This window comes from Octopus bimaculoides, chromosome 19, assembly GCF_001194135.2.
Source record: "Octopus bimaculoides isolate UCB-OBI-ISO-001 chromosome 19, ASM119413v2, whole genome shotgun sequence".
Classification (NCBI taxonomy): domain Eukaryota; kingdom Metazoa; phylum Mollusca; class Cephalopoda; order Octopoda; family Octopodidae; genus Octopus; species Octopus bimaculoides.
Window position 1 is genome coordinate 48,879,118 of NC_068999.1, and position 14,642 is coordinate 48,893,759.

General features: G+C 36.5%; 1 protein-coding gene across 2 annotated transcripts in view; it reads right to left on the bottom strand.

Moving 5' to 3' along the window:
* Positions 1-14,642, bottom strand: part of LOC106882040 (tyrosine-protein kinase RYK) — a 239,675-nt gene that overhangs the window by 23,564 nt on the left and 201,469 nt on the right. The window contains exons 6-7 of one of the 2 annotated variants that reach the window (XM_052974851.1): positions 13,189-13,354; positions 4,457-4,609 (exon numbers count right to left, since the gene is read on the bottom strand). In XM_052974851.1, coding sequence (XP_052830811.1) covers positions 4,457-4,609; positions 13,189-13,354 — 319 coding nt within the window. The remainder of the gene's footprint in view (positions 1-4,456; positions 4,610-13,188; positions 13,355-14,642) is intronic. The other variant, XM_052974852.1, reaches the window with a different exon arrangement.

A 14,642-nucleotide genomic window follows, 5' to 3' on the forward strand; every position in this document is an offset into this window, starting at 1 on the left:
CCAGGCTTGTAAACAAAGAAAAAAAAAAAGATATTGGACAAGATGCTCAGTAGCATTTCTTCCTTGTCTTTGCATTTTGAGTTCAATTTTTGCAAAGAATTAATAGCAAGGGCAGTGAAACGGTAGGAATAGTAGAGCATTTGATAAAACAGTTTATGGTATTTAGTTATACCTGTCTAGACAAATCCCGTTAAAATCAATTTCATCTCTGAACCTTTTGGAGCTGATAAGATAAAATACCAGGGTTGATTTAATCTACTAACCAAAGGCATCATATTTCCACAGAAATATGGTAACAAAAGGGTTAAAAACAGTTGCCTCTGAATCCTGGAACTTCTCTCCTACTGTCTGACAATATATTTGAGATGAAACAAGATAGAGTAAAGCTATGATAATAATGCTGTTTCTTGGTAAACAATGCTGTTGGTTTATCTTACATGAGGTGGGCGACATGTATGGCTTATTTCTATTGCCTATCATTAGACTGGCTCTATGCAGTTGACCATAAGAGAAACAGTACACTGCAATGTTTAAACCAACCACTTTAACAAGACTAGCCTTGATGTTTGTTAATAGACACAGCTTAACAGAGCATGACAGGAAATGTTAATCTCCTGAACTGACAATGTGATTTGCAGGAATCATATTCAGAAGTCTTGCTGTTCTTGTATAGTTTCTAGGCCACACTAGAATTGTTTTCCAGATCCTGGTTGTCGTTAGCAGCAGTAACCTGTCTTGTAATATATGATTTCTTGGAAATTATATTTCTTTTCAGTTTTGGCATTGTGTGAGAGTATGGTTCAGTAAAAAAAAGAAAGAAAATGTCCACCGAATTTATGAACATGACACTTTAACCCTTTAGCATTTAAACTGGCCATATCAGGCCCAAATATATAACCTGTTTTATGCTCAAACTGGCCAGATTTGGCTTCGCATATCTGCTCTTCAATATCATACAAAAAATATACTATCACATCAAAATTTCAAAGCTATAAGATAATGTATGATTAATTCAAAATAATGTGAATAAATAAGCATCACATTTTACCTGAATAATCTGTCTTTACCTAAAATTTATGAGCATGATAAGCTTGCATATATATGCCTATGGTTAAACATAGGTAATATACCGGTAGTGTGATGGATACTTCTATCCCTTAGATGCTTATTTTAGCCCCTAACTCAGCTAACCTTATACGCATATATATATATATATAGTTCAAATCTACAGAAAACAAAAGACAAAGACAGGTGTAGGAATAACAAGCAGGTGTATTAGTTTAATGCTTGGAAAAAAATGGAGAGAAAAAAAATGTGCAGAGTTCAATGGTCCAACATGTTTAAAAAATATATATAGAAGTACAAACAAACAGAACAAATGGAAAATACACACAGAGAATGTTGCTAAACCCTCTTCAGTTATCATTCAAAAGATAACAGCAATTTCAGGCCCTTAATGATAATAGTGCTCCCCTTTGGTGGCATCAGCGATGAGAAGCCACTGGGAAATAGCGAGGCAACAACCAAGGAACCAAACATGACATGGTGGGCTCTCTACTGGGTTCAGCAATTTCTTGCTGAACAACCAGCACACATGATTTGTTTACAGTGATCAAATGTTTGTATTATATATCAGCTCACATCCTCCATCAAATTGACATCTACCTGTACAGGTGTACAATGTACCAGACATGAAATGTCAGTGATCACAGAGCAATGTGAAATGATGAGTTCCCAAAGAAACGCAATGCACTGCCTGATCCGGTATTCGAAATCATGATCTTTTTGATTGTGAGTGAAACACTCTAACCACTAGACTAGGTGCCTAGTGATTAGGGTTGTGCGTGTGTGTGTGTGTGTGTGTGTGTGTGTGTGTGTGCGCGCGCGCGCACGTGTGCAATGCATAAGGTTAAGACTATAATTAAAACAGTTTCTCCACAATGAAATAGATAATGCAGTGAAGAAAATAAAACAAAGTAAAAAGATAGAAAAACATTCCACATCATATTAATTTTCAACGTGTTTTGATTACAGGAATAAAATAATAATAATAATAATAATAATAATAATAATAATAATAATAAAAACAACAACAACAATGATAATGATAATAATAAATAATAACAATAATAATGATAATAATAACAACAACAATAATAATAATGATAATAATATGCCAAGAAAAGTACAGAAGGGAAGCAATATCACATTATGAAAGAATATAAAAAAAATATATGTAATACTGTTCACACAAGCAAAGTAAACAAACTGATAGTTAAAAAAATAAAATGATTATAATTAAACAGAATAATGATTTTTTTTTTATATGCTGCTGCCTAATTCTAGTTGACATCTTGGTTTCAACTACAATATTTTCATAGTAAATCATAGTTTTAAGTATAGACTGGGGCTAATTTACACAACCACAGAGTTATGCTTGAGATTTTTGTAGTTTAAGAAGAAAAAAAAAAAAATTGGGGGGGGGGTGGATTTGAATATTTCATAGTGCTTAGCATCAAGTTACACTTGAAGATGAGTGTTAGCTCTGAGTGTTCAACCAGCGAGCTGTGAAATAATGCACTTAAACCCCACCATATACATACTGACTATAATAATAATGATGATGATAATAATAATAATAATAATGATAATGATAATGCAAGAACATGGACTATGAAGAGAGTGTCTGTCATCCCGGTAGTTGTAGGGCCACTCTGAGTACTAAGAAGCAAGTTTGAGAAATATGTCAGAGAAACTGGAATTGACATGAGAGCAGAGCTCAGAAAAACCACTCTGTTAGGGACAGCTAGGATCTTGAGACTGGCACTTGGATGTTGAATGTCTTCCACAATAATTAGATGTGGAAAGAGACCCTGTAAGACCTCTGACAACAGGCTGCTGTCTGCTCTCACAGAATCAGCCAGAGTAAACAAGACAGAGTGCTCTCAGAAGTAAAACAATAATAATAATAATAATAATAATAATAATAATAATAAATATAATAATGCCCTGATGCAGTAGCAGGCAGAGGCTCTCATGGCTTCTGATCTTAACTGATTGGAAGTGTTATCATGTACATGTTTTGTCTTGGTATAAAAGATGGGCTACAGCAAATATCCTGCTCAATAACAAAGATTTGCTTGACCGTAGCCAGTTGAGCATGTCCCTTAGTGGCTGAAGACATGTGCATCTCTGATCATGAGTAGAAGTAGTTGGGGAGCATCACAGCCATGTGTTGAGAAGAATTCTTTGGGGTTTGAATAATTAATCTCTGAAAACATGGGTGCTTTGTTCATCATCCTTAAACAAACCTTATTCAAGGACCTTTTGAGTGGGATGGGCTACTGTTTATCTTGATATGAGGTCACTATGTCATGCACATATGGCTGTGATGCATGTACCTGGTGTATCAGACAGGTGGTCGTGATGGGTATATTGGGTTTCATATATACGTACTCCAGTGTCACTTTGATGGCATGCGTTGCTCTCACTCAATAATAATAATAATAATAATAATAAAGCCACCTAGCCATTGAGTTACAGACACTAAGGAAAGTGTGGGTTAAATATATCCCTGTAGTTATAGGTGCATTAAGAACTATTCCTATAGATCTGAACAGATGGATAGAAGAAATAGGCATAAAACATAGTTTAGTGCAGCTCCAGAAAACAGTATCACTTTTTATTTTGAACTCAACAAAGACAGGCTTGCTGTTGAAATATCGCTCAACCAATAAAATATCTATTGCAATCGCATTGCGCTCTTCGTCTTGTCTATTATTATTATTATTATTATTATTATTATTGTTATTGTTGTTGTTATTATTATTATTATGTTGGCAGTGGTATGGTAGGACTGGTGGTAGAACACTAAAAAAAATACCCTGCAGTATTAAGCTACATTTTCCCACTACTTGAGTTCAAATTCTGTTTGGAGATTAGCTTTGCCTTTTACCCTTCTGGTGGGATTCAATTAAATAAATATCGGTCATATAATGGAGATGATTCAATTAAACTACTCATCCAGCTAAAATCATTATTTACTTTAAAAAAAAAAAACATCTCTATCTGAAAAAAAAAAAATCCTGATATGTGTAGAGGTGGAGCATTATTTTCTAAGAATACTGGTCCCCTCAAAGAATATAATGATGCAGAACTGATGCAGCTAAAGACATGCTGTGGAATGGACTTACCAAATTCATGCTGATATGGAAAACTATCAAGATAGGTTAATACTTCTCTACTGCCTAGTATTAGATAAAAAAAAAAGAGACAAATCTACACTGATACCCTTGAATAAAATGCTAGTTGACTGCAAATGTTACCCTCCCACCTCATGCCTATAAGAGAAATTGAACTCAACACAGTGAGCAAAAGAAATACTTGTCCATTCCACAGTGTTGCTGATGCCGCTGTTGTAAAACAGCAGTGAATTAAACCACCCTGCAGTACATACCTAGGGCTGGGTGGACTGAACTGCTGTTGAGAGTCAGGTGTCTTAGCCACAGACACCTCACAGTGCTGGGGACAGGATATGAGCTGTTCACTTGCTGTTTGGTTGCTGGGTACCCTATCAGTTTGGCCATCTGTGCACTCCAGCATGGAAAACCTGACATTAAAACAATAATGATGATGGTGATGATAATGATAATGATGATGATGATGATGATATGAGTTTGAAAAATGATAACGATGATGACAAATAATAAATGAAACTTGTAAAGGCTTTGATGTGAGTGTACAACAACGTATCCCCAAGGGTCTTTGTGTTATTTCATCTTCTCTTCCGTGAGGGACCCCATTTCTCCCCCTACCCCACTGCCCAAGTCATCAAAGATCAAGTTCATCTTTGGGCGTGTAGATAGGTAAATGGACAGGTGGCCCTTCGTCACATTACTTTTTCCCCACTACTCAACCAATAATAGGCATTTTTCAAATTGGTAAAAATCTGTGGGTTTGCAATGAAGTGAAAAGTGTAGACTTAAAATCGAGGGGCAGGAGTGGCTGTGAGTTTTCTTTTTTTTCTTTTACAGCAGGGAAGGGGCTAACTCTAGATTGATGTATTGGGTTGAAACCTCATCTTAAAGGCTTTATCGATCCAGTCAACTGCTCTACATGTTATATATACTGCGAGACATCATAACAAGCTCTCCAGAGAGACTTGCACATCAAACAGACAAAGATGTAGCTAAACACTGAGCGTCATTTAGTTCAATATCTTTGCTAATCCACAACAACTTATCAACCAATAATATTATCAATAATCTCTAAAACTGGCATGAGGATATATATTTGAGAGAGAGAGAGAGAGAGAGATAGAGAGAGAGAAAGAACAAGCATAATCCATCAAATTGACAGGTATTTTTATCCAAGCAAATAGGGGAGACTGTACATGGCTGCTCAGCCTGCGAGAAATAACAGCTAAATCTCCCACAAATCATACTGTATGGCAGTCATGGATAAACTGTGGCCCGAGAGCTGCATGTGGCCCACGAGATTTCCTGAATGGCAAGCCTAACAAAAAAAAAAAATTACCCTAAAGGATAAAAGGTAAATCGACCTCGGTGGCATTTGAACTCAGGAATGTAAATAGCTGGAAGAAATGTCACTATGCATTTTGTATGGCACAATAATGGTTCTGCCAACTCACCGCCTTGAATAATAATAATAATAATAATAATAATAATAATAATAATAATAATAATAGTAATAATAATAATCCTTTCTATTATAGGCACAAGGGGATAATTTTGGGGTAAGGGATAAGTCAATTACACCGACCTCAGTGCGTAACTGGTACTTATTTCATCGACCCCGAAAGCATGAAAGGCAAAGTCAACCTCGGTGGAATTTGAACTCAGAATGTAAGGATGAATGAAACGCCACTAAGCCTTTTGCCTGGCGTGCTAACGACTCTACCAGCTCACCTCGTAGTAGTAGTAATAATAATAATAATAATAATAATAACCGTGGAAAAGAGGAAGTTAAAACAATAATGAAGATGATGATAATGACTCATGTGTCAGGACCAGATTTTTTTTTTGTTTTTGCTTGGGGGTGGGTAACCAACAGAGACAGATCATTATGAAAGATGTACTTTTATCGTGCAGCTAATGAAAAACACACACAGATACATGTAAATAACTGCTTATAATTTATAAGCCTGTGCATGGGACAGAAGTGGTAGGTTGTTTCTGCTTCAATAACCGAATGATACTTCAAAGATTTTGGATCCAATGTCATGATTTCTTCAATGGTTAGGATTAATAATTCTTTTCAATTTTGGCAAAGCCAGCAATTTTAGTGGGAGGAGGAGTGAGTTGTTTTCATTGACCCCAGAGTTTAACTGGTATCTATTTTATCGGCCCTGAAAGGATGAAAGGCAAAGTCAGCCTGGAAAGAATTTGAACTCAGAATCTAATGAGTCAAAAAGAAATATTGCAAAGCATTTTGACCAACACTCTAACAATACTGCCAGTTTGCCATCTTGGAAATAATAATTCCTTTCACTACAGACAAAAAGCCTGAAATTTTGTGGGGAGTAGGGATGGGTGTGTGCGTGTGGGTGTGGAAAGGGGGAGTCAATTACATCAACCCCAGTACTTAACTGGCACTTATTTTATCGACTCTGCAAAGAATTTAGCAGAATTTGAACCCAGAATGTAAAGAACCAAAAGAAATACCACTAAGCATTTTGTCCTAATGATTCTGGCAGCTTGCTGCCTTTGTCTTGGGAATAATAATGAATTGCGGTGAGCTGGCAGAATCGTTAGCACACCAGGCGAAATGCTTAGCAGTATTTCATCTGCCGTTATGTTCTGAGTTCAAATTCTGCCTAGGTTGACTTTGCCTTTTATCCTTTCGGGGTCGATTAAAATAAGTACCAGTTACACACTGGGGGTTGATGTAATCGACTTAATCCCTTTGTCTGTCCTTGTTTGTCCCCTCTATGTTTAGCCCCCTGTGGGCAATAAAGAAACAAATAATGAACTGCAGTATTTTTTCTTTTTATTATTATTTTCATTTTTGTGTTTTTAATTCACAAAAAGAGCAAGATTTCTCATACTTTTCTTGTAATGCAATAGATGGTTCAGATGATGCAGACATCAGTCCGATGAACTGTAACTCATCTCGGGTGATAGACTTAATCTGTTGCCCAGAATATGGATTCTTCAAAAGGTCCACGAGTGCCTTGAGAAGAATATCCATTCATGTCAAGAATGGATGTTAGGTATTATTGTAAGTTATCAGAAACAAAAACAGTGATTTATCAAACTGACTGCAATTGATGTGATATCAAGTTTCTAATACATATAATCTTTTCCAATTCACAAACATCTGCATGACTCTGTGTGTGTGTGTGTGTGTGTGTGTGTGTGTGTGTGTGTGTGTGTGTGTGTGTGTGTGTGTGTGTGTGTGTGTGTGTGTGTGAATGAGTGAGAGCGAGAGACTCTGTCTCTCTCTCTTTGTGATTTCAATAGTATTAAATGACTGAAAGATAAATCTCTCTTTCCAAATATGATTGATACGGTGGTTTGTTGCTGTTGTTGTTGTTGTAGTTTAGCCCCAGGTCAGATTAGATTTATATAACCAAAGGAGGCGCATGGCTTAGTGGTTAGGGAGTAACATTGTGGCCATGATCATAAGATTGTGGTTTCGATTCCTGGATGGGGTAATGCACTGTGTTCTTGAGTAAAACATTTAATTTCACTTTGTTCCTATATGCTATTTAAAATCACTGGTTTTATTTTCAATCTTGATGTGTGTCCTTCACACCCTGTAAATTTTGGTGGGTTGGGAGCAATTTAGTCCCCTGACCACCTAACCATAAAACTGGTTGTGCTAGGTTATATGGTACCAGTAGCAGATAGAGCATGGCCTGACTTACATATTCTATCAGTCTCTTTTCTTGAACAGGGATGTAAACAAACCAACAGTGGTTGTCAAGTAGTGGGTGAGGACAAACAAAGACACTGAGACGCACACACACTTGTGCGACAGGCTTCTTCCAGTTTCCGTCAACCAAATCCACTCACAAAGCTTTGGTCAGCCCATGGCTATTGTAGAAGACATTTGCCACTGGTTGTCAAACAGTGGTGGGGGACAAACACAGATACAAAGACACACATACACACACACATATTCATATACCTAAATATATATACAACAAGCTTCTTTCAGTTTCTGTCTACCAAATCCTCTCACAAGGCTTTGGTCAGCCCAAAGCTATAGTAGAAGACATTTGCCACACAGTAGGACTGAACCCAAAACCATGCGGTTGGGAAGCAAGCTTATGATGATGAATAATGGCTAGATTGAAGCTAGAGATTTCAGTACGTTTCCCCAGTACAAACTCAAGACTTTCAGCCAAGTGACACGAACTTTAATTATTCTGTGAATCTCAACTCTTTTAGCACTAATGGTATGGAACCAGTCAAGAGGAAGAATACAGGAGAAGGATGGGTGGAGCGAGAGAGAGAAAGAGAGAGAAAAGGGATGTTAAAGAGTGAGAGGAGTAAAAATAAAAAAATGTATAGCAAAGCACACTAGTTCACATAAAGTAAAAGGAGGAGGAGTAATAGCAGATGTGGTGTAAGATTACTGGATATACCAATATTGGTTTAGTGCCAGGAAGAAAACAAAAATCAAAAGCAACCCTAAAAGAGCCCCAGAAACTTTTCAACATATGAAATGTGTTTCTTCAGCTACTTTTCAATGGTCTCTTGTTTGGAAGATGTCACTCAAGTTGCTACTTTTTACAGATATCACAATAATCCACACCAAATTTTTAAACATGGTTCAACTTTTTTTACTTTCTCTTTCTTTCCCTGTCTGTGTGTGTGTCTCTCTCTCTCTCTGCTCTCACCCTTGATTTCATGCCATCATCCTGACTTAACTTTAAACACATTGTCAAACACACACAAATACACACACACACACACACACACACACACAAATGCACCTACCAAAACATATCCAGACACAATTCACAAGAACACACATAAACACAAACATCCAAAACACATACTTTCAAAATAGTAAACTTAGATCAGAGATTGTGTTTCGTTTATCAACACAGACTACTTCCTATACAAACAAACACGCATGCATGCACACACACACACACACACACAGGAAGAAAAAGCAACAACAACAACAAACACCACCACCATGGCCAATATCTTCTGTACTTTTCAGTTCATCACCTGCCAAATCAGTTTCCTACATAATTTCCACTTGAGTCTGAAGATCAGAACACAACACATTGAACACAACACCCTGTAACCTACTCTGAAGAGCAACCCCTTCCTCTCTCTTCCCCACACTGTTCTATGAACAAGAAGATGAACGAGCATTAAGGGACAGTCTTAATTTGGGGCAGAGCTGGTGTTGGTGGTGGTGGCAGAGTTGATATTTATTTGTTTTTGTTTTCATTGTTGTTGTAAGTAAGTGAATGCAGGGCTGACTTATAGAGAACAGAGAAGAGGTATTTGTTCAAACTATTGGAACTCCACCCTTGTAAGAGATGAAACATGGGGGAGTGTTTAAATAGGGTTGGAAAGGAGAATAACTGCTAACTGTATGGGTTAAAGGATGCTACAAGTTATGTCTATGTGAGATCTAAATAGCTGGGCCTGACAACCAAACAAGGGGTAGGCAAAAATGTAAACCCTGACAAACACAAGGTCTGGGAGGTTAATTGATAGAAATGGTGAAAAGAGGGGGATACATTTTAACCCTTTATCATTCAGATTATTCTGTCAAATGCAATGCTTATTCATTCACCCTATTTTGAATTAATCATGTTATCTCAAAGCTCCAAGATTATGATGATATGACTGTTTATTTTCAGATTGACATTGTAGGGTATGTGTTAGAGGCCAGATCTGGCTAGTTATATTTGGGCTGGAAATGGCTGGTTCGAATCCTAAAGGGTTAAGGTAATGTGAGAAGAAATACTCTTAGGAGGGGTTTTAGTGTATGCATGCATTTTAGTGTGTGTGTGCGTGTGTGTGTATATGTGTGTGAAAGAGAGAGGGGGAGGGGGAGAGAGAGGGGAGAGAGAGAGAGGGGGAGAGAGAGAGAGAGTGAGAGAGAGAATATAGAGAGAACATGTGTTGTTGTTTAGTCACAGACCAGCCATGATCAAAAGTGCTCCAGCTTGGATAATTCTGCTCTTTTCATATGACAGAGATAGCTTTGACTGCTATTACTAGCAGGCTGGACAACTATGGGAAAGCTGCCTAGTTGACTCCAGAATCCCTCTTATATTTGATGTTTGGTAAAATGATTCATCTATTTCAAATTCATCAAATGTAATTGCTTTATCATAAAAATTTGTTTGTATTTTTAATTTTAGCTTCAGCTGTCTCCAAAGAAATAATGCACTTAAATTATGCAAATGAGAGAGAGAAGGGGGAGAGAGAGGCAAGAGAGAGAGAAAGAGGGAGTGGGAGGGGGAAAATTTGGTCAATTAGATAAAGAAACCAGTGTTAGCATGGATCAGGTCGCGTTTAAAGAGGTGGATTTTCCATGGCTGGATGATTTTCCTGTCATCAACTCTTACCTGTTTCCAAGCAAGGAAATATTTCTTCCATGACCAAACATGCTTTCAAAGAATACATTCACAACAGCCATGAGAAGTGAACACAAAGCGACACAAGCATACACTCACACACACATATATCACAGGCTTCCTTCAGTTTCTATTGACCAAATCCTTTCACAAGGCTTTAGTCAGCTCAGGGCTATAGTAGAAGACACTTGTCCAAGGCGCCACGCAGTGGGAATGATTCCGGAACCATGTGGTTGAGAAGCAAGCTCCTTAACTACAGAACCAAGTCTATGTCTTTTCATAAAATTATGATGACAAGTTCTGTCACAAACATATATTCACACACATATGTGCATTTGTGAGTGAGTTCATTTATGAGAATTACTTGCGTAACAATGTGATTTTGTAGCAAGTTTTTCTTAAAACACATCGTATTTAATACAATATAGAAAACTCATGTTTGGTGAATAAATTTAATGACAAGATTTACAAAAATAAAAAAATAAAATTCAGTGAATCTTTTACAATGTTGTTGGTACATCATAACGAATAACATTGCCAAGTCTCTATTTACTCCTTCAATCATATATTTTCAATGTCTCACACTTGTTATTAAGAATTCATCCAGAGACTATAGCGCAAGAAGAAGAAGAAGAAGAAGAAGAAGAAGAAAACAGCAACTAAAAGCTGAGAAATGGTTTTTTTTTTTGTCTGTGAAGCAAAACACAAAGTACTGCAAGCAAACAAATCTGCTTAAGTCATCATGTCACACGGGTATCCCACAATGCATACAAACTGTCACAACAGGGGCAGAGCTAACATTCACCTTCAATTGTGTGTGTGCCTATTGAGAAAATGAGAAGTAAATGAAGATTATACTTCCATGATCTTCTGCTATCTATAGCTTTGATTTCTTCTTCCCCCTTATTACAATTATTATTATTATTATTATTGTTGTTGTGGTTGTTGTTGTTGTTTGCAAGATGGATGCATTCTGTTTTTATGATCTTTGCTCTCATGATTAGAGAGGCTGAGTGAGATGCAATTAGGCGGAGGATGATTAGGAGGAAAGTAGATAGGTCACATCTAAGAACATTGGTGATATGAGAGGAGATGGGAGACGAAGCTAGACCAAGATGGCTGGAGAATAATAATACTATATTGCTGACCTGTCTAGTTTCTCACTCCCTCTGCTTCATGAGTGCACATACACGGGGACACACAGAGATTTCTATGTGTGTTTGTATGTATATATATATATATATATATATATATATATATATGAATGTATGTATGTATATTTTTGTTATGTAAACACACACACAGGTATGATGTGTGTTTATACAGATGTGCACATACACATGTATACTGAAAGGACACAGATGAAAGACACTTAAGAATGTCACAGGATGTTATGGAAATGATGTTTCATGGCATGGTCAAGGCTAGAATATTTGTTTTCCTCCTGTCTTTTCCCTAATATTACTACTATTACTACAATCATTATTATTATTATTATTATTAATATTATCATCATCATCGTCATCATCATCATTCAATACTCACTGTTATTAATGTTGTGGTGGTGGGGGTGGTAGGAGAGAGAGGAAACAATTGGTAAAAAAAAAAAAACAAGAAAGATGGTTCCAAGCAACAATGGTTAAAGATTTTGAAATGGCATAAAACAGAATGAGAAAAGCAGGATGGGGAGGGGAAAAAACAGAAAAAGCAGATAACACTAAAAAAACAAAAACAAAACAAAGCAAACAAAATGACATTAAAAAAAAATGAAAAGAAAGTAAATAGAAAAGAAAACAAGGCCAAAGAGACAATAACAAGTAACAGGGAAATATAAATAGTGAAGATGAAGAAGACATTAAGAGGACATTAGAAACAACTGGCATCTTAAAGACAACATTTGACAAGAAGAGAATTGAGGAAAGAGAAGAAATGGAACAAAGAAAAGTGTCAGGAAATGGCTTGAAGATATATACACAGAGGGACACCACATATACACATACGGACATATACAGACATATATATATATATATATATACAAACACACACACACAGAAACACATATACATAGACACACACACATATTTACATATATATATATTACATATATTCACGCACACATATATACATACACATGTACACAAATATAAAACAATATACTTACATAAAGAAATACACTTGCAGACACGCAGTGTGAGTTTGTGTATGTATACACACACATAAACACGCACACATATATATACATACATACATATATATACACACACATATATATATATATATATATACATATATATATACACATATATATACATATATACATACATATATACACACACATATACACACACACACACACATACATATATATATACATATATATACACATGTATATACATACACATATATATATATATATATATATATATATATATGTGCACATACACAAACAGATTTAAATGTATGTATGTATGTATGTATGCAAATACAAAAACCTTCACGAATGATGTAGAAAACAACTGAACAGATGCACTTGTACATATCCATACATCAATATATACATACATACATACATGTCTTGACGAATGTCTACATTTAAAGGTGTGCATACATACCTCATTTTGTCTGCGTACCCTTTGGCGCTAGCTTTCTGTGAGTTGAGGTAGTACGCGGTGACAGCAAGAGCAATCAGAAGAATGATGACACAAGCACATCCGACAGCAATGTAGAACAGGTAAGTGGAAGAATTGATGTTGTTTACTTTATCAGAGTCTGATGGAGCTGAGGACAAGAACGAGGGGGGAAAAATATTAATAAAAAGAAAAAAAATAAATGAAATGAAATGAAATAAAAACAGAATAAATAAAGAGATGAATGAGTGTATAAAGTGAGAGTAAGGTGGTGGAGACATAGTAGAGATGGTATATAAAACAGGAGGGTGGAGGGGAAGGAAGGAAGGAAGAGAGATGGATGGTTGGATAGATGGATAGGCAGAAAGACAGTCAGATAGATAAAGAAATGAATAGATGGTCACACACACAAACTGACAGTCGGATGGATGGACAGACAGACAGATAGGGAAAGTGAAGGAGAGAGAGAGGTAGAGAGAGATAGACACAGAGTGGGGAGAGAGAGAGAGAGGGAGGGAGAGATGCAGTTGTTGAATGTATTGGTGTTGTTACTCTTCTATTCCTTTACTTGATTCAGTCATTGGACAGCAGCCATTCTGGGGCACCACTTTGAAAGGTTTAGTCAAACAAATCAACCCCAGTGCTTACTTTTTTTCAATCTGATCCTTTCTCTGTTACATGTGTGTGTGTATGTGTGTGCTCATGTTGTTGTTGTTGTTGTTATAGTTATTTAGCCCATGGACAACCCTGATCCAGCAGTGGCCATCTTTCTTCATTTCCAGTTATAACTCTAGGACTCCATTGACCAATGTACTTCATTTATTTCAAATGGTTGAGTTTGACCGAGTAATTTTTGGCTGCTACTTCTAGCAAGCTCCCTCTACCAGGATTGACAAAATAAGTATCAGGAGCTAATTCAAACAACTAGACCTTGTGCCCCTTACAACCCCTTTCACCTTCCCTATGCATTACAAATTTTGGCTTTTTGCCTTATCAAAACAAAGCCAAAATATTGCTTACCTATGAAAAGATTAAACCAACACCCAGAAATGCAGTTTATTTGTTGGAAATCTGTTCTGGAAGTTATCCTCAAACAAGAATCAATAAATAGAGGATCTACAGCTGATTCTGGCTGACACGTTCCCCCTTCTACGAAATATAGTTATCTGCCTTATCATCTACAAACATAAAATTTTACACATTCCCAATGAGGCAATGCAGGAGCTGCTAGACTGTCATTGAAACTGGAAGAAATAGTTGTCAAAACTTCCCTCAAATTGCAATTACCATCTTAAAAAAAAAAAACCATTTTGAATAATGTGGTTCTATTTTATCTAATGTGAAAATAAGATGGAGTGGTCATGACTAGATTGCTTTGATCACAGACATGCTCAATCAAGGTTGACCAGGAGCTAAACAACATTAGCAGCAGCCTGCTC